The 26756-nt window shown below is 41.0% G+C and overlaps 1 protein-coding gene across 2 annotated transcripts in view; it reads right to left on the reverse strand.

Moving 5' to 3' along the window:
• Positions 1 to 11235, reverse strand: part of CLINT1 (clathrin interactor 1) — an 89333-nt gene extending 78098 nt beyond the window's left edge. For both annotated transcript variants that reach the window (XM_044450923.1, XM_044450920.1), the window contains exon 1: positions 11013 to 11235. In XM_044450923.1, coding sequence (XP_044306858.1) covers positions 11013 to 11053 — 41 coding nt within the window. In that variant the 5' untranslated portion in view covers positions 11054 to 11235. The remainder of the gene's footprint in view (positions 1 to 11012) is intronic.
• Between the last annotated feature and the right edge of the window lie 15521 nt (positions 11236 to 26756).

The raw sequence follows: 26756 nt of genomic DNA on the forward strand, positions 1-26756 counted from the left end.
TGCTTTTATGCTGTCCTGTAAGGCCATTACTTTCAGCATCACCACTATTCTTACTCTCACCTGTCAAATTATATGTGTGGAGTCTAGAGGCCTGGAACAGATGACTGGTTCCTTAAACAAGCCCTACGCAAGAAACAGAGGGATTTATTTTCCCCTTGATGTACGTAAGAAAAGTTAAGGCAGTACAAAGCAATTCGGAGGCGTTCACTGTTGGCTGCATGATACTATCATCAAGTAGTTAACAACAACTACAGGGAGGAAACAGACCATGAAAAATTCTACTCGCTCCCCTCAATAATGGAGCTCACTCACCAATAAAGGGGCAGAGAGAATTAATGCTCCTCTTTAACATCTTCACTTAAAGTGAACAAAGCGGCTCATGCTGCCACACACCAATTAATCTAAACTTAACAGCTAGTGCTTTTCACTAACTCCACAACCCATGCTGCCCTTTAATTTCAGCTAACAGCCTTCGTGTGGCATTTAGTTTGAATTTAAGACAACTCAAGTGTTCGTTCAGAAGATATTTGCTGAAAAAAAATATACCCTTGATTAGGAGCTAACATATTTGTCAAAAGAAAAGCTAGTAATTAGTTATGGTTAAATGCCTCATTCACATACACACTGCTCCACTTACAATGCACAGTATAAATCCACATGTTTTAGAAAATTTAGCAGATTCCTGATTCAGAAACTTTAACCATGGCTCTGCTGTATGCATAACACCAGGACATTCATTTCTTGTCTTCATATTTTTTTTCCTGAATGCTTACTGAAGACTCCATAATTTAGGACTACCAAAGGCTAGATATTCTGTTTAAATCACTGGCCTGAGGCTATAAGAAGAAAGCGTTTCCATGAACCTGTTAGGGCACAATACAAGGTAGGTAGACAACCATCAGCTTTGTAGAATGTAAGACATGAAGGCTTGGCCTACAGTAAATAGATGCTACACAGAACTCTACAACTTAAGGTGCACATATACAGTATATGCAGTAACCTACACAGAATTTTACCCATTCATAAGTATGCTGATGCTACTGGGACAAACACTTGAGAATCCCATATTGAAATTTCACTGAACAGATAATTATCCCTGAAATCTTTGCTATATTCTGTCAAGTCCTCTCTGACTTAGGACAACCCTATGAATTAAAGCCCTCCAGAACATTCTGTCCTTCAGTCTTGCTCAGCTGTTGTAAATTCAAGGCCCACTGTGGCTTCCTTTACAGATTCAATCTCTTATTTGTTCTTCCTTTTCTTCTTTTGTCTTTGACCTTCCTTAGCATGACTATCTTCTCTAGTAAGTCTTAACGTCTCATGATGTGCCCAGAGTATGACAGCTTCAGTTTTGTCATTTTTGTTCCCACATGTTCATGTATCAAGTCACTACAATGTCCAAAGGACAAAAGCAACATTACATGAAGACCTCCATAACTTTCAATTCCTCTACTCCATCCACCCCCTCAGCCCCTCTCACACCCACATCTGCTCTGGATTATTTCTCCAACAGTTTGGAATAGATTGGGAGAGCTTTACAGGGAAGAGGAGCCAAGCTTCCAACAGCAGAGCAACACTGGCTGATTTCACATGGTATTCTAAAACTAACCCTATTCTAACTACAACTTACACATAAATGAACTATCTTATTTGCCAGTTCGGTGCACGCAAAGGAATACAACAAGTGTCATCACACAGATAGCAAATCACATTTCCCTTCTGCCAGATGCTAATCACACCAGCACCCTTTTTCCTGTGGTAAGCAGGTGAGAATAGCCTAGCTACTCACTGTTCAAACTCCATCTGCTTTCTAACATTAAAGAGGACTTGAGAATGTATGCAAAACATTGCTGAAATGCCTCCCATCAAGACCAGAACAGTGAGCATATGCAACTGCACCATTTCCTTGACTATACAGAACAGCACTGCCACACAATCGCTATGGCATAAGGGCCAAGAGAGATGCTAGGATTATGGTGCAGTGGTGAGATGAAGTGGCAGCTGACAGGCACCTATTAAGAATTCATCCAGCTGGTATAAAAACTGCAACTACCCTTCAGGTCATACTAAGCTTCCATCATCAATTTTCTGCAGGGCACTTTCTTCAGTTGTTTGCGTCTAGCAGCAACATACCCAGGTGAACATAAGTAGTGTTTAGCTGGTTAAACAGCTGTCAAGTGACCATGCTCTCTTCCCTGGAAAGCCATAGCTGCCTAAACCAGGATGGACATCAATCTGTTTGCCATTTTATAAGTCATATTCAGGCATTTTTAAAAACATACAAAATGCACAAGCAGGGATGTAGTCACAGTTAGTAGCTCTCACCCATCACATGCTCTAAATAACTCTCCACCCCAGGCACCCACCCAAATGCCTGCAGATTCAAGACTTTAATGCATACCGCTGTACCTCCAAAAATTTCCATATATCCTACATGCCTGGACTCTCTGGTTCCTGCTTGCACAGAAGCCTTCATTCCCACGAACATCCATGAGAAGGCTCCCCCTGCGGCATTCACATTGTATGTACGGGTAGCTGGAACCAGAGCCATTTGGTGTAGATGCTGTTAGGGCAGGGCTACTCAGTATGGCCCTGTTCTTATGTGCCTGCTGGTGTAACCTGTTCAGCAGAGAGGGAAAGAGCATATGAATATAGAAAAGATTACTTCACACCCCCATGGTCCATATCATGGCACTAAAAATAAGCTAGAGGGAGCTGAAATTAAGCTGCTCATATTCATAACTGATAAGCAATATTGATAGTCAAACCAGACATCAAGGTCCATAGGAAAAGCTTTAAGATAGACTGAAGGAGTTCATTCTTGGCTCTGTGGAAAGTGGTTGAACAAATGCTTATGATGGATACAGGCAACAATTTAACAGAGCCACTCCCCACTTTTTATCTGCCTGACAAAGCCACAAAGGTTGACAAGAAAAGGAGCTAAGAGGTGAGTAGGAGCAAACAGGGCCTAAAACCACAAAGGGCATCTGGGATCTTGGCAGATATAGATCCAAAGAGATGTTCACGTTGCAAGGAGACGTTCTAGAAGTATGACTTTACAGAAACTAGAAAATACTTCTATAAACAGGCATACAAAAGAAACAACACAACCTGACAGATATAAGGCACACATATGCTTGCTTTCTAGGTATGCACCACAAAATCAGCAAACATGCCTGAGGCTCAGAACATTCTGGCACTGCTTTACTCAACAGTTACATCTGATCATTAGTTTGTAACAAACTGTAGCTGCCAACATACAACCCATATCTATATTCTCTTCAGTAGTGAATACTATGTTGAGCTTTCAAGGAGTCTTGGGGAAAACAGTTTGTGACAACTTGTGGGTGGAGTTACTGTATTTGCCTGCACCATCAAGATTTACTCTAAACCTCTCTACAGAGAGACCACTAATTTCCTTTTGTTGTTTTTATTGCATGAGAGCTAAGAGGCCACAACTAGCCGGGAGACACCAATAACAACCACCTTGGAGGTGAATGTACCCATATTCAAACATGCAAATAGGTCATGGTTCCTCAGAATTATCAGAAGTTAACTCATACAGAGTCAAGGGTTAAATGTCTGTTATCAATGATGATCAGAAAGGTCCTTATTTTAAGACTGATTGCTTATGCTGAGTAAAATAAACTTCAATATAATGTAAAATTAAATGACCTGGTAAGAAGGGTATTTTCAGGAAGGAGATAAATATAAGGCTGTAATTTTACCATCAGCTGAATAATGTAATTTGACAGTTCACTTATCATAACCTTAATATATACTATTTCCGCACCAAGCAGCAGTTCTTAGCCATTAAATACCAGACAGAACTTATAGTCTTATCAAACTAAAAAGTGTTAATACAATTGTAGCCCATTGTTGGGATGATTACAGAATCCAGCTTGCAATAGTGGCGCCCAATAACTGTTGTGACCTTGTCACTGGTAGAATTTTAACAAATTTTACCATGAGTCCTGAAGAATGTAAATAGAGAGACCAAAGAAGACATTGTAAAACTGGCTACCCTGCGTAGTTGGAGGACAACCCACGTTCCTCATAGTTGCAATCACCCTCAATGAGGCTACAAGTTGCCCTCAAAAGACAAACGGCCATCTATAGACACACATGGCATAGTTAGAACAGGCAGCAGAAAGAAAACACTGAATGCTGCTGTTTTTTACTTAGAGGAGGAAAAGAGAAACTGCAGGAAACTGTGAATTAGCACTCTGTATGCCTCAGTGTCTACCACTGAATAATATCAGCTGTAGGACTTCTCTGTCTAAACATGCATCAGACTGCATCTTAAATGACCAAAAATAGTTGCTATTGTGCTACATGCAAACCAGGCCAGTGTAATCCTTTCTGCCTAATATTTTGTAATAAACTGTACATAATGACATGAATGTGAGCCCAATTCATATACCTTATTTCAGGGTTGATAAAAGTAGATGAAACTATTTTTAAAGTCATTTTATTTAAACAGTTTTTAATTGTAATTGATTGTTTAAATTTTATTGCATGTAATATATTTCTCATAAAAATGCCTTGGTACATATCAAATATTCCCAGTAGAAGCCTGTTGCCCCTACGGTTAATCTCTAAACTGACTCAATGCAATCTACCATTTATGGCATCAAGTTGATCACACTAAACCATGAGTTATTACAACAGGAATGAGCCTGGCCTCATCCCACTGGACTCCTACATTCCCTCCCTCCTCCTCTCCCTTAAGCAGAGTGGAAACTTTCACTTCCATTTTTATGAGACAAGAGCTTCTTATGTCATCTGACCTAGAGAAAACATTTAGTTAATCTTATGTATGACTTCTTGAAACAAACCAACTTTATACCATGAATAATGAGGGGAGCCTGTATTGAACAAATCATGGTTAAGGCAGTTAAGATTAATCCTGGTTTAGGATTTGGAAGACAGGCTGATGGTTTTGCATCCAATTTCAATTATTTTCCTTGCAGTCTTTTTAGAAGAGGGCTACGTAACCACAAGGTTTATTTGTTGCTCATTTTTTCACACTACTGACATGATGAAATTTACCTATTCGACTCTGTCTAGTAATAGAACCAATTTTGATCTGTGAGTTATGAATATGTCAGTTTTGTTTCCTGCTTTGTTTTTGTGAGGATGGTGCTGGCAAAAACAGTGAAACAGAATGAACCAACACCAGGAAGAACAAAAAATCAAGTTCAAGTACTCAGGGTTCTTACATTGTCATATCACAACCTTAAATGGCAATGACTCCTATCATAAGAACCTGTATGGATATATTTGAAGAGATTTCTTCCATAAATTGAAATAAATGAAGAAAATATAAAAAGGTACATAATACAAAGTCATGTTGTAATAATGAAAGCATAAAATAGATAAAAATAAAAGTAACATGGTCTAGCAGCCAGATTTGCACCATTATTTAGGAAACATATGAAGAACTACAAATAAGAAGCTTGGCTGGTCTTGTTTCTTGCACTTTTTAAATGCTGATGATTTTAAACCATGATTTAAGTTAATTCTTTCTGTGTATAATACTGCTATGATTAGGCCACTCTCAAGACACCAACTTGGGGTATGCTATTCCTAAGCCCAAGCATAATAGGTCAAAGTATCTTGTAAGAGTTAGGATGAACCATGCCATTGGTTATAAAGTAATCCAACTGTAACATAAGCAACTTGTGCCTTTATTAGAAAAGCCACTTTTCACTGCTCTTAACTTTTCAACACAGATTTTTTAAAACTCCCTCCCTCTCTCTAACAAGTCAGAGTTAACCACCATAGTAACATTTATCAACATTTAAAGAGTAAGTTGAGAAAATCACACATGGATAGGTAACACTGTTAAGCGAAGGTTTCCTACTTCTAAGATAGGAAATAAAGATTCCTATTTAATTTAACATTTTTCTTGTTTCATATTATAACATATAGGTTAAAAACCAGAAAGAGAACATTCAAAGAACTATCACAAAGTGAATTTTGAACTGTCACCCCATTCCATTATTAATATCACTAGAAAGTCTGAATGACAGCTATTAAACATACCAATTCAATAGTGAAACATAATTGAGCAGAAGCTCACCAAGGGAAGTGAAGCAAACATTTTTGTTTCCGTGAAATGAACCAAGAAATCTCATTTTAAAAGATGAAAAGTTTAATAATAGGTGGGTTTTCCCTCCCAAGTCTTTTTGTACAATGCTTTATTTTAAGAGAAAACAGTGTAACATATCTTGTTCCACAGGACTGGAAAGGAGGAAATTCTATATACACATGTTCATACAATACTGCCTTTAACTGCAAAAACTAGGCACTTACGTGGAGGAATATGAGAGAATGAGAGAGAGAGAGAATCTTCTGACAACACAGACAAGACAATATGCTAAGGCACCAATACAGTAATTAAACAGAATGGAAGTGCCATGGCAGTGCACCATTTGCACAGCATAGCATAACTGGATGTTTCTTGATGAAGTAGGAGAAAGAGTTAGGTTAGCCAGATATCCACACCCTGTCTGGCGTAGGGTAAATATTTTCCAGTCAAGTTGTTAATTGCTGCTTTCAAATTTCACCTATTTAAGGAAAAACTATTTCAAGCTCGTATAATCAAAGGTCATGTTTGTTCAAAAGATGAAGTTTAAAATTAACATGAAAGATCACTGAAAAAACAAACACAGTCCTCAAATGAGAGGACTGCAATGGCAATTACATCTCAAGACTGACAGTAATTCCAAAGGCCAAATTCTTGCATAGCTCTTGTGATATTTCCATAATGAATTATTACTAAACTTTACAGTGAGAGCTACTCCATTAGAAGTAGAAGAGATAAAATTAAAGATACAAAACCCTCCAGACTACACACAGACAAAGGGAGCTTATATACTGGTCACTGAAGTCTGAAACTACACTGTATCATTCTATGACAGGAATTACACTAAAAGAAAAAAAAAAAGCTTAACATGCAGCAGTATATTTTGCTTTTGCTTTCCCCCTTTCATGTTGAGAAGTTCTACTCAAGTCAAATTGTGATTGTACAGCCCAGTTTTGAACATGTCTAGTCAATGAGTTTAATGGAACTGAAATACAGGTAACTATGAATAGGATTGCAGTCTCAGACAGTTAAAAGACAGCAACATTAACCACTTTTAGAAAACAGAACCCTATAGAAATAATAGCTGAAGGTGCCATGTTAAAAGCTAAGGGGCACAATCAGGTGCAACCATTTCTCAAACTTGAGTTTAATGCTAAAAAAAAGAAAGTAGTGGGGTGCATGGATATCATCTTTTGATATTTTTAACAGCAAAACCAACCACCACCAGTTCCCAAAGAAGTGGATCGATTAAGAAATTGCCTTCTCTGGCTGCCCCACCATCAAGAGTTTAAACAAGGGGTAGAAAGGAAGGGAGACCTCTTTTTTTCCCCCCAATGGCGGTCATATTGCAGGAATTTCTTACTCAGCATGTCTTCCTGGTACTATGTCACTTATTTTTTAGGTACCAGACAAAGGCTGTGTTCGACTGCAGAAATGGAATTGCAGAAAATTACTAAGCCAGATCTCTCCATCCATGCTTCTCCTGCCACCTACCATTAATCAGGAATTCACCATGATGAAAAAAGTTAGTGATATTGTTACAGCAGGACTGCTATCCCTCCCTATCAAGTGAGGACTGGACTTTGAACTCCAGCTTTGGACTCCAGCTTCTTAATGGAGTGACAAAGCAGGAGCCCTACTTTGGCCTCAATATTAAGCTTTTTATTTCTAATGATCTTCTGATTACTGCAGCCGTTCCTGAACCCAAGCCAAGAAGCAGCAATCAGGCAGCATATACCAGCATGCTGCTTACCATTGACTGCTTTATGTGAAAATGAAGTCTGTGCTGTTTCCTCATGTTTTACTTTGAAATCCTTTGCTTTTACTCGGTTGGGTTTGCTGTTTTTGCTTGATGATTAATCATTTGGTATTTTATTATTTTTATCATGATTTTACCTTGATCTGATCCTATCAACAAATATGAATATGATCAGGGTTTCTGGTTCTAGCAGCAGTTGCAAAACACTGAACTAATTGCCAGAGCCAGTACCTTAGTTGGGAGAGGAAGTTTTCAAAAGTATGTCTACAAGAGGATGCCAACAAGGTCTGAGAAAATAATGCTGACAACTGCATGAGAACTAAAACAACTTTCAGAAAACATTTATGCTTGCTCTGAACAAGAACAGGTAAAAGTGCAAGGTGAAATCTATGCATGTTTAAATAGAAAAAGTCCTTCAATTCCCAGGATGCCTCAAGATTGCATCTTTAACTTGTATAACTATCTCAGACTAGGTTGTAAAGTTTTTCATATCCAAAAGAAATGAACAGTAGGCTAGTTTTCCACAATTTATCAAATGTTTTGACCAAACGCGTTACTTAAACCAGGTAAGTCTGCTATCTTAACTCTGCAAAGAATATAAAACTTACATAAACCTAAAAATGCTCAGTATGCCTATGAACACACTACACATTTCTCAATAAATACATCGCCAACCTCATGGTTTCCAGAAACTTATGTATCAATCTAGTGATGTATGACACCAAGTAGAATGTCAAATTCTGTATGTGGTTTCAAGGTCGGTGTGGCTCTAAAAATAAGCAAGCTTTTCAAAGCCAAGATTGATATACACGAGCATAATGTTGCTTTAACAAGCTAAAAGCTGAACTTGTTCTTTGAATAAATGTTTTGTAAATCTGAGATCTTATTAATATAAGCTTATTTTTGTTCTTTAGAAGGGAGCCATTCTAGCCATCCCAAACTATGAAGCGTCTGCTTTCTGACAAGTGACCACAATCCCAGTCATATATATACCCTCAGTAAATTTTGTGAGGCTTTCAGTACATTCCATTTTATTGTCCTTAGGCACAGTCCTACATATGTTTAAACAGAAAAAAAGTCCTACAATTCCTAGCCTATCCCAGCCAGCCCAGTATTCCTATACACATCTTCTTTTACAAAGCATCTTTCAAACCTGTGAATAAAATCTTTACAGAAACATAATATCACTTACATTAAATCAATGCTTAACCTCTGCCTGCAATATAGCTTTCCAATATTACCTAGCCAGAAGACAAAGCAATATATCCAAAGTTGTTTGCCTGCCAGTGGAACACACACTGTGGGCAGAACAGATTCCTCTTCCCTACACACTCCCCAAATCTGCTCTGGAGGGTGAGGAGACCCTTTGGAGCAAATCAGAGGTTACAGGGGAGGCTTCAGACTGAGAAAAGTAAAGAGCGGTCCCGTTGAGCAGGTGGAAAGTCCAACTACATGATTTAGAAGAAGCATGAACATATGGGAAATGGAAGATACTAATTCTTAAAACACTGACATTATGCCACTATGCATGGCTTCCCACATTCCACTGCTCAAGATCTATGAAACTAAGGTGTTTTGCTCCTATATTTCAGGCTGGTTGGGGAATACTGGGACTTGTAGGAATGCTAAGATTGTACCCTAAGTCACTGTCATTTCAATGGGTTAAAGCCCCATATACCCCCTTAAAATATTAACATTCACAACTTTGACTCTAGTCACCAAAGGCTCACCATGTGTCATTATAGTCTCAGATTTTACTTAGTAAGTGGTGTTTTTCTTTATCAAATGCAAGTCCTCAGAATCAAAAAGTAAACTGGTTTGCTCAGAAAAAACACCCTTATTCACAGAGGGTCATAAAGTCAGCTTTGCTTCTTATTCTACATACATTTCATATAGGTACAGCACCAGGTAAAGCACTGACGGTAGGAAGATTCAGTATGTTCTTTAACTGTTTCTTAAACTGAGGAGAAAATACAGATTCCTGAAAGTTATCTTTTGAACTGCATCAACATCATTATGTTCTGTGAAGTCAGTCTGGTATTGCACAAGCTCTCTCAGTTAAGGTGAGTGGAGTATGTGTCAAGACATTTGTTCCCTGCCCAAAAGCAAGGGAGGTACAAAATAATGTGCATGCCCAGCCCACATTTTCTACTGGCAGATGTTAAGTGTTACTATAGCAGCTCTGCTAGGAACAGAAAAGTTAATCTACAAGAATGTAATGCATTCAGAACTGTATCTGTTACACATAGTCCCCCCCCCCAAAGTTATCAAGTGAGGCATTGCACTTCTTTTTTTCTCCTCCACTCCACCAAGGCTTAACTTAACAGTGCATTAATGGTAAGACAGTATTGGATACAGATGTATTAGACAAGAGCTAATTTTCTCATTATCTGGGATATTTCCAAGAGAACCATTCAAGAAAAGCTTGCAGGTTGTCCCAAGTCAGCAAAGACAGGCTAAGGAAATCACGCACAAAGGGTTATGAACAAGTATACTGGGTAGGGAAAGAGAGTGCTAAGTTCTACAATAATTATGCAAAAGGGGAAGTGCTGGGACAGAATTACACAGATAACAGGAGGCAGCTCCAAGTAAAATAGCCATTCTATTCAGTAGTGTGTAGAATAGACACTCTAACGACATGAGAGTCAAAGGGCCAGGATCCCTAAGCAAACAACAGTAATGTTATTGAAGTTAGCTCTCCTTGTGGGAAGTGGGGTTCTGGAGGAGAATCAACTACAAAGAGGCTAAAATTCCACAGGACAAGAAAGATCGGGCATGAATATCAGCAGGTAAGTATCGGTTACAGCGGGTGAAACCTAAGAAGTTTCAGCTAGGACAACCAACTGGAAAGGGAAGGGAGGAGGAAATATAAACATACGAGCCTACAGGGAAGGAATCTTCAATAGGACCGAGGACGGGGAGAGGAAAGAGAGATAGAGGGGAGAACGGTTACGGGGAAATCTTACTACGGGAGCGTAAAGGTGGAGATTACAAGGAAGCTGGACTGGGGGTAAAGGCAAATAATGAGAGGAAAATAAATGGATAGCGATCAGGATCGGGGCCGGGGATGGGAGGGAGGAAGCTTGTGGCAAGAGTTCAGTACGAGGCACGGGGGAGCCAGCCCGGTACCCAGATCTTTTCCCGACACCCCATAATACTCACGCCTTGTCCACCAGCTCCCGGACTTTCCACATATTGAGCATTTTTGCGGCGGCAGCGCCGAGAGATCGGCTCCCGGTCTAGGCCCTTATCAGTTCCCAGTCTTCTCCTGCTCCTTCCTCTACTCCGCCAGGAGCCCAGCCACGGCACCGCCAGTCCAGGCCCGTCTAGCCTCGCCGCCTCCTCAGCTTCGCCAACGGCACAGAGAGCGAGAGAGAAAGAGAGACTCAGTTCCGCCTCCGGAAACCGGCGGCATGAGGCCGCAAGGCCTGCTGGGAAATGAGGTCCGAGGTAGAAACAGCGTTCCTTGCTGGAGAACGGCAAAAAGCATTCCATCGCATGGAACTTTGGGAGATGTAGTCCTAGAAGCTGTGACACCGTGACAAAGACTTAGAGAGGATCTTTCCCCGCCCATCTCCCGCGGGGTTCGCTGGGAGTTGAAGGTTCTTTGGAACCTGTGCTTAACGAAAGTAATGCATAGTTGGGCAAGGTGGAGTAACGGTGTCCCAACTACAGCGAAATTATATTTCAGATTTCTTGGGAAGTTGCTGCGGTTCAATCATTGATATGAAGCTCTGGCAACAGTGAAAAATCTCAATTTCCCTCCCTGCTCTTAAGTTAGCACTATTGATGCATAAAGCTGCAGCAAGACTAAGAACTGTTATTAACCTGGGAAAGACAGGTTAAACCAAGAAAGGCAGCTAAACATTTCGACATTAATACGTGCCATATAAATATATAAGAAGGTCCATGTTAGATATAATGCACCTTTTCACACAGTGATCAACCTGTTGGGAACCCACACGTGAGAAATGAGTGCAACAAGCACATTTCCATTAATGATCCCCAGCAACCGATATTTAAAAACGACTGTCTCTAATAACAATAGTCAAGTATGGTCACACTACAAATTTTATAGGGGCAGTGTGATATTGGCAGTTTCACATTTTATATATTTTCTAATTCTGCTTGATACGGAATTCACCTTTTACATGGCAGATTTGAGTTGTCCAGCACAACCCCAAGACTTTCTTTGTGTTCAGACAAAACTAGCTTAGAACTCATCAGATTATACATAAAACTGGGATTTCTAGCCCCCAGATGCATCACTTTACACAGGCACAATGAACTGTATTTGCCTTGTTAATGCCTTTTCTCCCAGTTTCAAGATATTCATTTGGAGCCCTTTTGTTCTAACCATCCTCAATAATACGGTGTCATCCAAAACTTGGCCATCACACTACTTATGCCTAATTTGGCAATACTTAATTTTTAGACTATAATTAACACTTTTTGATGTACCATCAGAGGGGAGGTCTATGACTTATGTCTAGGAGAAATAGTGGAGAAATATTTCAAGGGAAGTGGTTAAGGCCCCATCAGTAAGGGTTCAAGGAAAGGTTGGACAACCACCTGTTGGGGATTACATGAGTGGAGCCAGCTGATGTCGGGGGACAGACTAGATGGCCCGGGGACCCCTTCTGACTCGCTTTGTTTCTATGTTTCATCCAAGATGAAAAAAGTTTCGGCTACCTTCAATCCTTGACTCTGCATGCACCCAGAAATGGTAGTTGAAAGTATGTGCATTCACATTCCTATTATATCCTAGATGTAAATGATCATCTTATCCATAAGGGGGCAGGGCTTAGACCTGATTGCCCTCTGGCCCCTTCCAACCCTACCAAAATTCTATAGCATGTAATCTTCATGAAGGCATATGATGTCTCACTTCTGGGCATGCACATGCACCCAAGGCTCTAGTCCTGATTCAGCAAAAAAAAAAAATCAGCATGTGGAAAATTGTATGGTGTTTGTTTTGAAGATAAACATTTCCTAACCCTCTTCACTTGTGTTTATGTGCATGCATGCTCTTAATTCCATCAACCTCTCTCTAATAAAGATTATTCCAGCTCTTCTCCTGACAAGTTAAAAGCAAAGGGTTGTGTTCATTTCAGTGGGTAAACCATAAGTATGACTTAACACTGGCTGCAATGCAAGGTCAGGTACAGTATTAAAAGTTCCTGGTTCCCCTTGCTGTTGAACTGGCACAACAGCAGAAAGAAAAGAGTTCTGTAAGTTAGGACTGGTTGAATGGCGAACAGAACAGTTCAACAAGTGAATTTTTTACCAATACAAGAAAGTGGTGCTCTTTCGTTCCAGTGTGCATGACATAAGGCAAGCCATTCCCACCCATATACCACAGTTCAAGGGCTCTCTCAACTATAAATTACAAGCTTATTCTTTGAACACACAGTTTCAGTGTCTATTTTGTCATTGTGTTACTAGTTGCTAGTAAGTCTGAATGTGATTTAATCCCAGAGCATAAAGCCCAGGGTGGTCTATTTGGGTGTTAAAACACAAATGCTGGTTAGTTCTGTATCAAACCATTCTTCTGGTATATGAATTCTGAAATTTCAAAAATATCCAGGAATAGCCATACCTTGTTATTTCTGGATTAAATAATTTTAATCCACTCTATGTTAAGCTAACCTTGACAACTGTTTGGAAATTTCCTTTAGTCCAGAATGCTGCAGCCAGACAGGTGTGAGATGTTGGGATCATATTACTTTAGTATTATTACAGCATCACTAGTTGCCTATCTATTTTCAGGCTGTGAGAATCATGCTGGCCTTAACCTAAGGGCTTAAATGGTCTGGTTCCAGAATTTCTCAAAGACCATCTCCTTCCAGATGAATCTGTTTTGAGTGTCTGCTTAACACTTGGAGCCCCATTTGGCTGCTGTCCCATCTGGTGTCTCAAATCTGACAGATGATCTTGCTTGATGGGCATTTGTCAACGGTGGCACATAAATCATGAACACATGCTCCAGAGAGACCTGACTCTGAACAAAGAGCAGACTCCATTGGGGCCCCATTGCATCACTTCCTTAAGCAGTGCATCTGATAATCCCACTGCAAAACATAACCCACCACTTATGCAAAGGTGTTTTAGTATTTCCTAGGGAAAGTTCTGAAACAAGCCAGAGTGAACATTTTCATTCATTTCAAAACAACTTGCATGTTTAAAACTTAGATGTCAAAACAACATGAAACAAGAAAAATACATGCTGAAGTTAATGTTTCCTGATTTTTATTGGAACTTAGACAGTTATCAAGCTCTATTTGTTCTCTATTTTTCCATGTGGAATTATTCTCCCACATAATGGCTGTGTTCACACAAAACTATTCCACGAAGCTTCCCTGCATGAGTGTTTTCCACCTATCTGCACCAGTCCTCCTGCTGAAGCCACATATCCCATCAGCCTCTGTGGCTGAAATGCAATCCTAGGTTGTACTGATTCTGCCTACATCTCGTGCCTCTTCCAGATTGGTCTGCATAGATAAGGCTGCATGGCTACAGTGGCTCCTGCAGTTTCCATCAGTCTCTATGGTAGCCATGTGGAAACCGTATTTCTGGGTTCAAACAACTGGATAAGACATTGTGAAGGGGAAAACCATACAATAGACTGTTGTTTCTCTCTGTTGCTCCATGGAAACCAAATATGTCATGAAACCCAGCCCATGACAGGATTCAGACAAAACAGACCATTCCACAATGGAAACCGTCATGGCTTGTTGTTATGTGTGAACCCAGCTGGTGTAGAATGTATGCACATCTTCATCTGATAGACACTGGAAGGTACAAAATACAGCATCATGTTTTCCTCTCTCTACAGAGCAGTTTGTTTCAACTAGGAGGGTAAATTTAAATAGAGCTCTTTTTTCCTTTGGTGTGGTGTCTACCTCATAAATTCTCAAAATAATCTCAGGAACATCCACCAAAATGCAAAGCAACACAAAGGTAGGCTAAGAAGTATGCTTCTGAAATGAAAATGGGTAATAGACGGCAGAAATTGATGAACAAAAGCATACCAAGAGATGAGGAGGACACATATTGCACTGAGACTTCAGAAATAAGGTGCAGCAGATTGACATGAAGCAAGCAAAATAACTTTTGGGATTGGATGGTTAGGAACACTAGCTGCATCAAGCAGCTTGTGGGGAAGGAAAGGTTATTTAGTGAGAGTACCAACATTAAAAATTAATCAGTCCATAAGCCAAATCTGGAAGACATATAATTCTCAAATGCATAACAAGCCCTGACTCCAGTCCAGCAGATGCTAATATTTTTTGTAATTTAAGAATTGTTATGCATCTGGTTGGTATAACAAACAGACAATAAAAGACAATAAATAGCAAAATAATAAAAACATGAGAATTAAGACACATAAATTGCATCTAAAAGTCCCAAGGGGGAAAAAAAGAGTTGCCTAGTGCCAGAAGAAACTAAGTAGACCTCGCTGGGTAAAGCATTCACATTCAGGCTGACACCACTGAGAAGGTGCTCTTCTCCCAGGAAACCGCCCACCTTGGTGGCTTCAGATGGCAAGCTCAGACAGAGAAGGCTGCAATTAAATTAGATGACAGATTAGAGCAGCAGCATCCAACTCATTAGTTAATGAAACTCTGCAAAAACAAAGTTTCAGGCCTAAAGTTCCATGCTGTAGGCACCAAATGAGTCTGTTTCTTGTATTCATGTCCTGCTTGGGAGTGTCTCACAGACAGCTGGTTTGTTCAATGCCTGAACAGAATATTGAACTAGATAGGACTTTGGTTGGATCCCATATGACTCCTCCTGTATTATGTCTGGGGAGAAATTTGACATAATACAAATTTCTCCCCAGAAAAGCCCCTTTCTCTGTAGCTGTATAGTATATGCATACCTTTCAAACACAGGGGATGTTTAGTTTTAATTACAAGTTGATTAAAGGCAATTTGTGCATCCTCCCTTTTGGGGGCTGTGAAATGAGAAATTAGATGATCTGTCAAGACCAAGTAAACAAGAATAGTGGCCTTTCATACAACAAAGCATAACGATTATTGTTCCAAACTATACAGTGAGGAGGAGGAAGAAGGTGACACTAATACATATTAGGGATGGGTGGGAGAGAGAAGGGAACTAGATAGATGTGCTGAACTTCAAAAGTTTTCACACTATGCAAGAAACATGTTCAAGAAAAGCTAAAAAAGTGAGTCCCAAAAGAAAGAAATCTGAGATTAAACAGGGGCACTGTTGGATTTATGTATGCTATATATGCAAGAGTTCTTTTCTCATCTTTTTTGTGAAACAGCAAACAAATTGAAGGGAATTAAAGGAGGGCTAGTGCATTAAAACCACCTCAAGAGAATACTAACTCATCCCCCTTGTCAACAACTCCTTGCATGATTTGTCTTCAGCTATTACTCTTCTACTCAGCGTACTAAGCAGTTATCATAACAACTCTCTTATGATATAACAAATACTGTAGAGTTAGGAAAGTATTTCCATAGTTGTAAATCCTTTCTTTTAGCTTAAGATAATTTTTCATTTACATCAACTCCATTTTTTATGGCTCATTGTATGCTTTTGTCTACATTTTCAAAGAATCTTGCAGCAGCATAAATACTAGATCTCATATATTATATATTTCCTTACTTTAGGCATGGGATTTCACCTGCTAAAGATCCATAGGAATGTGTTCATATTACAAAGGAGATGGGGGGAGATGTTCCTATGCTCTGTTTTGTGCAAGAGAATTGCTGATTATGTATAACTTAAGGCATGCCTTAACTACTACATCCCAAATGACATAGACACCAAGTAACTGAGGGCTAGTAAATATCTTGCAACATAACTGAACATTCAGGTTTTGGCTTGCATATCAGGCCTCCAAAGTTTTAGTCAGTACATGTTGAGAAATGTACAGGTTCTCTACTGTTGGATAGGTTTTACCTGGCTTTTTGTAAAGTTAGATACCTATTGGTTTGTTTAAATGTATAGCCTACCTCATTCTGAACATAACAAGGGGGTTAGGTCATCATGAACCTCCCCCCGCTACATACGCCATGACATCCCATGTAAAAAAACTATTCAATGTTAAGATGTGCAAAGAATCTGGTTTGGGCAAATATTTGCCCGTTTCCCTTGTTTCAGCTTCCTAGACCCCGGTCTGCTTTGTAGCAGCCCAGAACCCGAGTTCCTGGTGAGCATGCCCAGGGTCTGTGGGACACTCACCAGAAATTGAGCTCCGTGCACTGTGCCAGCAGTGTCATGACTGGCTGCTGGAATTGCACCTGGCATGTGCCCCCTTTCCCCAGGTACCACTGCTGCTGGTGGCAGCAAGTGGGGAGGGGGGGAGATTAGCCACCAGGAATGGCAGCTGGTGTGCCTTCTTGCTGCACTCCCTTTCCCCTCCGGCTGCCACATTGGCAGAGAGATCCTATTCTTGGGAAGGGAACTTTCTGCCCTCCCCACCAGGTTGCTTGGGGAAATGTGGTCAACAGCTGGCCCAGGCAGTAGGCCAAGCTGAAGCCAAAAGTATGCAAGAATGCACACCCCATTCACATCTGCTTTTTCTCTCTCTCACACTTCACTCTACACATACATGCTCCCCCATCACACACCCACATGTGGTCACTTGCACTGCTCGAGTGCTTTCTAGAGAGAACTGTATGGAAGGTGAGGTTATGTTGGACCCAAGTCTTACTCCTGTCAATACAGGCATTAAGAAAATAGAAACAGAGCAAGTCAGAAGGAGCCTCCTGGGCCATCTAGTCTGACTCCTGGCTCCAGCTGGCTCCATTCATGAAATGAAAATGTTGCAAGATATTCCTATGGCAGTTCTGTTTCTGTAACATGTACATTTTAGGCAAATCTCTGACTGCTTTATACCTTATCATTAACTTTTTCTTAAATAACTCACACATTAAGAAAAACTTGGTATTATGGTAGATAATCAGTGGTAGGTATCTTACCTCCCCTCATTTATCCACTTTCATATCCCTGTTCTTTGCTCTTCCATCGCCACCATCTGGGTCTCTTATTCTCCCAAAATACTTTGAACCTACTCCCTTGTTGCTCCTTAAACTTGAAACTGTCTTCCCAAATAGCTCTGTGATATCAGCTGTCTTACTTCCTTCAGATTGCTCCTCTAAATCTAGCTTGTTCATTAGTTTTTACAAGAAGGTCTAGTTTAATTCTAAACCTAAGAGCCTTCCTCTTACCACGTGGTCATGCACAATTACACACTTCCAAATACTGGGGGAAAATTTAATGAGCATACTAATGCAAAGGGATGGACCCAATATAATTAATTCCAGGGTATAGCATCAGATTAAGCTCTTGAGGAGTTGAGAAATATCAGGTGTTCCAAGGGATTGGCCCTTAAGCAGGAAGATCTGCTTTGAAGCTGTGGACTGGAAAGGAAAGTACCTGGAAGTTTGGAAAGTAAAAGTGTTTGGTTTAGAATGAACTTCTTATAATGAAGTTGCTTTTCCCTAAGGCAGGTGTTTTATCTTTGCATGTTTCTTCTGTTATTGACTTCTGCAACACTCTTCATTTATAATGATGCCTGACCTGTGCTTTAACTTAATAAAGCACAATAAGCATAATAAAATATGTTGTTATAACACCATTGAGTTTCGCCTTTGTCTTGGCCTGCCTTTGGAAGCAGGAGAAGAATGGTTATAACACTGCCATATCAGAAATGGATTTATTTCCAACAGAGAGTGATTATTCCCAAACTGCTGGCCTGACATCATCTCATGAATCCATGGCAAAGGTCAAATTCACACCTGAATCAATTCTTTCTGATCCAAAGTTCAATCACCTAACCCTTATGCTGCAGTACAGTGATTCAATGCAACCTAAGACAGTATTATTTATATTATTAATATATTATAATGAATGCACCACATAATGAGTGACTATTTTTAATAATGATCCAGATCAGCTGTCAAAAGCAGTTGCCCTTAGCTCTAAAGTGTGCATATGTCTATGTGTTTCTTTAATAGAGCCTGTCTCTGAAAGACACCGGTTTGTTAAAAGGGATGCAACAGTGGGTGAGAGGAGGGTATTTGATTTCTGAAAAAAAATCTCAAGCAGAAAGATTCAAGGGAAAACCAAAAGAGGATGCATGCATGAGTAAAAAGCTAGTTAATTTAAGGAGAAGAATTCAACAGAGATAAACAGAGATACATTTATTTTGGCAAGTGCCATTTTTTCTAGTTACATATTGCAACATTCTTTAAAATAATTTTCTTTACAGTTGACTCCTGCCCCTGAAAACTTATTATGCCACAATAAATGTGTAGGTCTCAAAGGTAAGTTTCAATGAAGCATTGTGGGTTTTGAACACGAAAAAGTAAGAAGACCCTATCCTGCACCCACCTCTGTTCACCTTCTGTAGCTTATTATTTATTTCAGTTTGTTTCTATACCACTCAATAGCTGAAGCTTTCTGGGTTGTTTACCACAGCTCATCAAATAAATGTGATAAAATACCACTTAATTTTTCCAAAATACTGTACAAAAATGTAAAAACATTAAAAACGGCTAAAACAACATATGATGGAGAGTAGACCTGTAAAACACCTAGGTGGGTAGCCCACCCAAGCCCTTGAATATTGTATGTCTTTAAATGCCTCAACATAAAGGGCCATCTTACATTGGAGCTGGAAGGCTGACATGGTTGGTGTCAGGCAGGCCTCTGTTGTGTGTGGGGGGGTGTCACTTCAGGGATGGGTGACCACCACTGAGAAAACCTTCCCCTTGTTGCTGCCCTTGCTCCCCACTCCTAGTGAGCACTTAGCGGGAGACCCTGATGTTGCCGATAGTGCCCAGGTATGTAGATTCCAGGTGGGAGAGGTGCCCTGGCAAGTATGGAGATGCCAAGCTGTGTAAGGCCTTACATGTGAAAACTGGCACCTAGAATTTGGCTTGGGATCCTACAGGCAGCCAGTGCAAGCCTTTTATGCACAGGAGGGGGATGCACCCATTGGAAATGGGCCACATGAATAGCTGCTGCAGTCCAGGAAGGATGCCTGCAGAGACAAGGGGCTCCACAAGCATCCCAGCAAGCAGGGCAAGCCGTACGCTCATATATCCCCTTGCCCTAAATTCAGACATTGCTGCTCATTCAGACCATCGTTGCAAGCAACCCACTTCGGATTTTCCCCAAACAGCTGCAAATGAGGAAGGCCTCCAGCACTCGATTTGCTATGAGAACAGATAATGCGCCTGCTCTTCCTCCTGCCCGGACTTTACTAACTGTGATAATCCAGGGTGCAAGTGCAATTGCCCAAGAGCAGTTGGCTGGGCAGGTCTCTGCGGAGTCAGGCACTCCGAGAGAAGCAGGTGACAGTGATGCTGTTCAGCAAGTGTGGACTCTGGACTTCATAAAAACAATGAACAGACAATGAGAAGAAAGGTGACAGTCTCCTCCATAGTTAAGGCTCATGATACACTCCCTATCAATGTGCTAAGGAAGTGAGCTCTGAAGTGTCCTTGGGACTGCAGTGCCACAGAGCTTAGAGGGAAGAAGCAAGCCTGTGTTAAGGCAGACAGTGGGGGGCAGCTCTAAGGATTCAGGGTTCTGCTCAAAAGCTCCAGGGTCCATGACCAAGTGGTCTTTCATAGCTGTGTGTGCATGCTCGTGCACATGTGCGTATGTGTGCACGTGCAAGGATTGTGCTGTCCCTAACCCTAGCACATTCCCGCACAAAGCTCTCAGACTCCCCTTTGGCTGTCTGATCTCATTGGTCAGACAAAATGGCAATGGACTAGTTTGTCCTTGGCTGCGATTCAGTCTCCATCTCTCAATGCTGCCCTAAGCATGTGGTGTCGACATGCTGCTTGAATCTCCGCTTCTGGTTGGCCTACCAATTTGGTGCTAATGCATTCCTTAGGTCTTCTGTCATGGCAACTGAACCAAACAAAGGAACGCAGGAGTAAGATCCCTAGCAGAAAGGAACTGGGCGATGCAAATGTTGGAATGGGTGTGTGCTGAGGACCTGACAGACAAGGATGACTCTTTTTTAAAGACAGGGTGGTTTTTTGATGGTGCTGAACACGAATGAGTAACAAGTGCAATTATACCATTCTTTGATGGGTTGCCGATGTCTTGTGACTGGCAACAGGATATCATTTTTCATAGATAAAGGATCATTGAAAAGGATATTGCATGAAAGAAAACTCGATTGTGAACCTGGTGGCTTACAAGCATCCCATGCTGAGGGAGCACTGACGGGGGGAGGGCTGCCTCCCTGTGTCTCCCACCCTGCATTTTAGCTAGATGGCTTTCTCAGGCAGGTGCTTCAGAAGGGGAGGGAAGCAGGCTCGGGTAGCCTCAAGACACATCCTCTTCTGGCAGCCTCGGTGCCCTCTTCTCCCCTCCGCCCCCTGCCCCCTCCCCCACCCCCTATCCAGGACTGATTTCCTGAGCTCCACGAGGCACCCAGTGCAGTTATTGCTGTGCTGGTTGTGAGGTGGGGATCAGGAGATCCCAGCTCTAAGTTCAGATCTCTGTCCCTGCTGTTGGATCTCAGAATGCAAATAATTTTATGTCCCCTGCCAGATGATGCTAAGCATTCATTATATAATTTCCCAATGTTGTATGGCTGAAGTAGAATCAGCCAACTGTCCTTCATAGTTCTGCTTTCCCCTTATTAAAGCAAATATATGCATAACGTTTTGAAGATCACCCTTCTGGAGAAATCTCTGATTGATGGACAGAGAAGCTACAGGGCAATAGACTTGAAATTTAAGAACAGTCACACTGAAATTGTAAGTATATTTAAAACCACTTACTGTGCATGTATACAGTTACAGGGCAAAGAAAGGTGAAGAGTGCTTATTGTGAGTCATATGACACAGCCAAGAATGCCAAGGGATAGGGAGAAGGCCAGGCCCTTCATGAGACTTATTCCATGCAATTGATGTTCATGTCAACTCTAGGTCTTAACGCATGAGTGTATGTGTACTTTCTGCATGACATAAGAAGACTTTCAAATGCATAAGTAGCTTATTTTCAAGCAATGGTACACGACAAGACCAGTGTGAAATAGAATGGTTAACTTGATCAAGAGTAGTGCAATTCAGGCTAACTACACTGGACCTTTTGTAAGGAGGATAGGATATAAATAAACTATAAATAAATACATGTTGGAATTATATGTGATGAAAAATAATTCCACCTGATTCTAGGAATATTTTTAACAAGTTAATAAGGATTTGTGCTGATGAGGAGATTAACAAATATGTCAATTGAATATACTGATAAAATATGCCTCTGTACTGATTTTGTTATACTTAACACTCATTTGGCTTTACTGGCACCAAATGCAAGCAAGTTCTAGTCACTATATTATTTAAAAATAGAGGAAATGATTGTTGAGAAATGTCAGAGGGCAGGTGATAGCTAAGTCCAAGCTAAACTTTATTTTAAATGTAAAAGTAGGAATCAACCTATTTGAAGCCAAGGTAGTGTGGTGGTTAAAAGAACAAGACTGAAATTCAGGCAATCTAAACTTCTAGTCCCTGCTCAGCCATGGAGCCAGCTGAGTGACTTTGGGCCAGTCACAGACTCTCAGCCCAACCTACCTCACAGGGTTGTTGTTGTGGGGATAAGATGGAGAACAGGAAGAAACAGCATCATGTAAGCTGCTTTGAGTTCCTTTTTAAAAAGGTGAAATAGAAATCTAATAAATAAATAAAATCTAACTATCTGATGTATGTGCATGTTCTTTTCTGTTATATTAAAATACTACTGTAATTCATATGTAAGTGTATTCAGTATGGCATACAAAGAATTACTGACTTAGGGAGAGAGAAAGTATTTAACTGAGGCTGTAATCTTATGAACATTGGAGGCTCTTTAGGCTGGAAGAGGAAAATTCACAGCCCCAGCTCTAACCTCAGAAAGATGCTCTAAGGTTGGGCCACCTGCCTCTGCCCTTGCCACTGGCGTGGCTCTTTCCATGCTGGCTGCAGCGCTAAAGTCACACACACAGTTTTGCGCTTGTGCTTGGGGGCGGGGGGGGGGTGCATTCCAGTGGGGCAGGAATGGAGGAGTGATGCCCAGGGGGTGGCTCAGCCCTTCCTCTTGCAAGCGGGGTAAAACAATTAAACAAAATCACCCATCTAATTGTTTTGTAGAATGAGGGAACTACGGAGGCAACACTTGCCTCCTTGTTTCTTTTGCCCTCCATTTGCTTATCTATTATAATTATACCCCACTTTTTTTCTTTTAAAGTATTCCAAGCAGCTTACATAATTCTCCTCCTCTCCATCTTCTCCTCATAACAACAACCCTGCAAGGTAGACTGAGCTGAGAGTTTGTGACTGGCCCATGGTCAGCCAGTTGGCTCCAGGGCCAAATGGGGACTAGAACCTACCTTGCCGGAGTCCCTGTCCCATGCACTTCACCGCTACACCACGCTGGCTCTCTCCATTGAGTGCCTGTAATCCTCCAAGGTCAGAGAGTTAAGAAAAGCAACACTGGATGGCCCTCTGAATAGCCCATCTAGCCCATTCAGCTGGATTTAAAAGGGGGCACAGAAAAAGGGCTGAGTAGGGGCACAGTTTTCTAGCCAAAATCAGGATGTATTTCCCAGATTCAAAATATGTAGGTTTTGGATCCTAAACTGCATAGTGTTGGAAGCTTTGCACTTGAGTGTTTCTAGGGTTGGAGATGCAGCCAGGGCTAGAGTCAAGGGTAAATATCACCTGGCACCTGCTGAGGGCCCACACCCCAACAGGGGTCCATTGAGAAGGACCCTCTGGAGCAGCGCCCCTGCACCAGTGACCCATGTGCACTCATCCTGCTCAGGCTCTAGCGGTAGTGGTGAGGAGGAGGAGGAGATGTCACTACCTACTTGCTCATTCTCTTTCTCCCTGCCAAGCAAGCAGATGGAAACCATGGTGAGAAAGAGAGTGAAAAACAATGGCAGCTGGAGACGCTTAATAGTGGAATGGTAGACTCACTGATAGAAGGGATCCATCAGGGGTCCCTTGCCCCACAACCTGCAAAAGACTGAACCAGTCTGGACCTGGCTCCTGTACCAAATCCATTCACATTTCATAGATTCCAGATTTCCCATAGACCTCTGCCTACGCATTGGCATTGCACATTATTACTAGATGCGGGGGAGTGAACTAGGATAATTACTGTCACACTGTGCATGCAAAGACTTCAGAAATCAGCTGTTTGGGGGGTCAAGAGATGTTCATTTGTTAAGTTCATTTGTTCATACTCATTTATTTTTCACTGCTTTGGTGCATTCCTCCCCACCCCCAAATAAAGAAGAATAAAGGTACAGAGCTGAGTCAAGAGAGGAACCTGGTGTAGCGCTTAGTGTTGGATGGGATTTGGGAGATCTGAGTTTTAATCAGCCCTGGAACTCTCTGAGTGACTTTGGGCCAGTCACTGACTAACCTGCCTCACATGGACATTGTGAGCATAAAATGGAGAAGAGGAGGAGGATTATGTAAGCTGCCTTGGGTTCCTTGCATGGAAAAAGGCTGGGTATAACTATAGTAAATGAATATATTCTTTTGCCTCTACACTTCTGAAACAGGATCTTGAAATGGCCACTGCACGTTATTCAGAGTGCCGTTTCCAAGAGAGAGGCCCATTCCTTATTTGCCTCATAAAAGACAAGCAGGTCACAGCTGACTAGCTCTCTCCACTGGATCTTTAATATACGTGTTTTCCCCATGTGAGCAGCGCTCCCTGGAAGGGGCTGTGGTTCAGTGACAGAGCACTGGCTTTGGATGTGCAAGGCATCAGGTTCAATCCCTGGGTTTTCCAAGGAGGGCTGGAAAGGTTCCTGGCTGGAACCTTGGAGAGGCACTGCCAGTCCGTGTTGACAACCCTGGCCCAGGCGGACGCATGATTTATTCACGGTGTAAGACAGCTTCCCATGTTCCTAGGGATCTGCAGTCAAAACTGTAATCCTAACGTTCCCAATGTTATAACGTTCTGCAATGATCTGAATATTATCTCAATCCTCAGGCACGGCGTATTGACAATTCAGTATTCAAGGCTGGTTTTGTAATAGGTTTTAATTCCCTTGCCCCTCAAAAGGCATGGGCTTCACTTCTTTTGGCATGAAGTTAATGCAAGCCTTCAACCGCCAAGATTTGAGATCTCTAGAGAAAAATGTTAATCTCTTAAACTACTTGGCTGTTGTTTGCCAGAGTTTTCTGATGGGGAACTATTTGTGCACATCTCTTTTGATACGGTGGGGCATGGGGGAAATGATAAATGGTGCCACCTTGAATAAAGAGCTTTGTTACTGAGACCAAGGAATAAAAGAAGAAGAAGATCAGCAAGGTAAGAGCTCTAGAGAGGCAGCAGTTGTCAAAAACCTTTCCCCATCAAACAAGCTTCAGAGAACCTTCATGGACAGATTTTTAGTAACAGTCAAACGTAAGAGTGTAGGAACTTGACGTTCTGTCCCTCAGAGAGTGGAAGCATTGACAAAAGACATGCAAACTTGAAAAATGTACATTGGTGGAAAAATCCATCACGACAAGAGACTGCACTTAAGTCACCAAATGGACCTCACCCCTGGGACAGAACGCACTTATGGTTGCACATCGACCGAAGCCATCATAGATTAAGCACATAGCCAATAAAAGGGAAGCGTTTGGCAATCAGATCTTTCAAAAATGATTCAGCTTTTCACACTGAGTGCTTGCTGTCATTGACATGTACTTCCCTGCCAAACCTCAACGAAACCACCAGAAGTGCTGAGCCATTCGGAGCTGTTCTGAAACACAAATACATCTTTCAAATGTTGCTTAAAGAAATCCTTCAAAACCTGTTCTGTTAGAATCCTGACTAAGCCTTTCAGCCACTGTTAGCATTAATTGCATTTGAAAGCTGAGCTTTATGTGTTAGTTTTCACCAAAAAGGCATCAAGGACTAGTTGGTTTTTAAGGGATTAAGGCTCAAACTACACATTACATGGAATTCCCATGATGCTTTTCTCTCTAATATTTCTTAACATACCAATCAGCCTGGGGCAGGCTGCATTCAGGCAGAAAAAATTGCTAACTCTTTCCTTTTCACTCATTTTCCACCTCAAAATCATCATCCCCAATGTGTGTATGTATTATTGTTCAAAGCATAAAAGCCAAGTAAGAGTTAAGTTAGGGAATTAAAACAAAAATCTGTACATGTCCATGCATATATGTATAGAATAAATAACACAACATTATAAAATCAGAGCTTGCTATGCACAAATTTTATGAGCATTATTCCATATCCCTAGATTCATTTATCTTATTCTTAATCAACATATCAATTGATATCTCTCTTTCCAGTGCCTCCATCATCACATTTTGATAATTAGATTGTGTATTCCAATAAACAATACATTATTTCCAAGTTTCAAGGTGCCCTTTTTCATTTGCTGACTGACACAAAGTATAGTCTAATAAGTTATTCCTTGATAGGTTTGAGTGCCATTTTCTTGGTGGAAAAGCAGGGTACAAATCAAATAAATCAACATACATTCCTGTTCCAGTCTTCCATTGATGGTTGCTGTTGCTTCTCCAGTTCTTAGCACTGAAAATAGATGCAGCGAGTAATGTATTTTCTACCAATTTGCCTCTTTATTTGGTATTATCATTCCAATTTAGTCCACATAAGAGGAGGACTGAAGGATCAGCAATTTATACCATGTCTCTTCAACAATGCCAATTACTTTTACTCTAAACATTCTAAGCAGTTTGCATTCCCTCCAGATGTGTGAAAGACCACTTTCCTCTGTGAGAGAAAGAACACAGGGCGAATACAGACAGTAAGTAGGGAATAATGTTTTTGATCTGGAAAAGGACTAGAGAGGAAAGCTTTAAGCCACCAATGGTCATTAGTCATGATGGTGTCAGTATCAGAAGCATGTTGTGCTTCTGGGTTTCCTGT

Source organism: Varanus komodoensis, unplaced genomic scaffold (assembly GCF_004798865.1).
Source record: "Varanus komodoensis strain SLA01 unplaced genomic scaffold, ASM479886v1 scaffold6_1, whole genome shotgun sequence".
Lineage (NCBI taxonomy): Eukaryota > Metazoa > Chordata > Lepidosauria > Squamata > Varanidae > Varanus > Varanus komodoensis.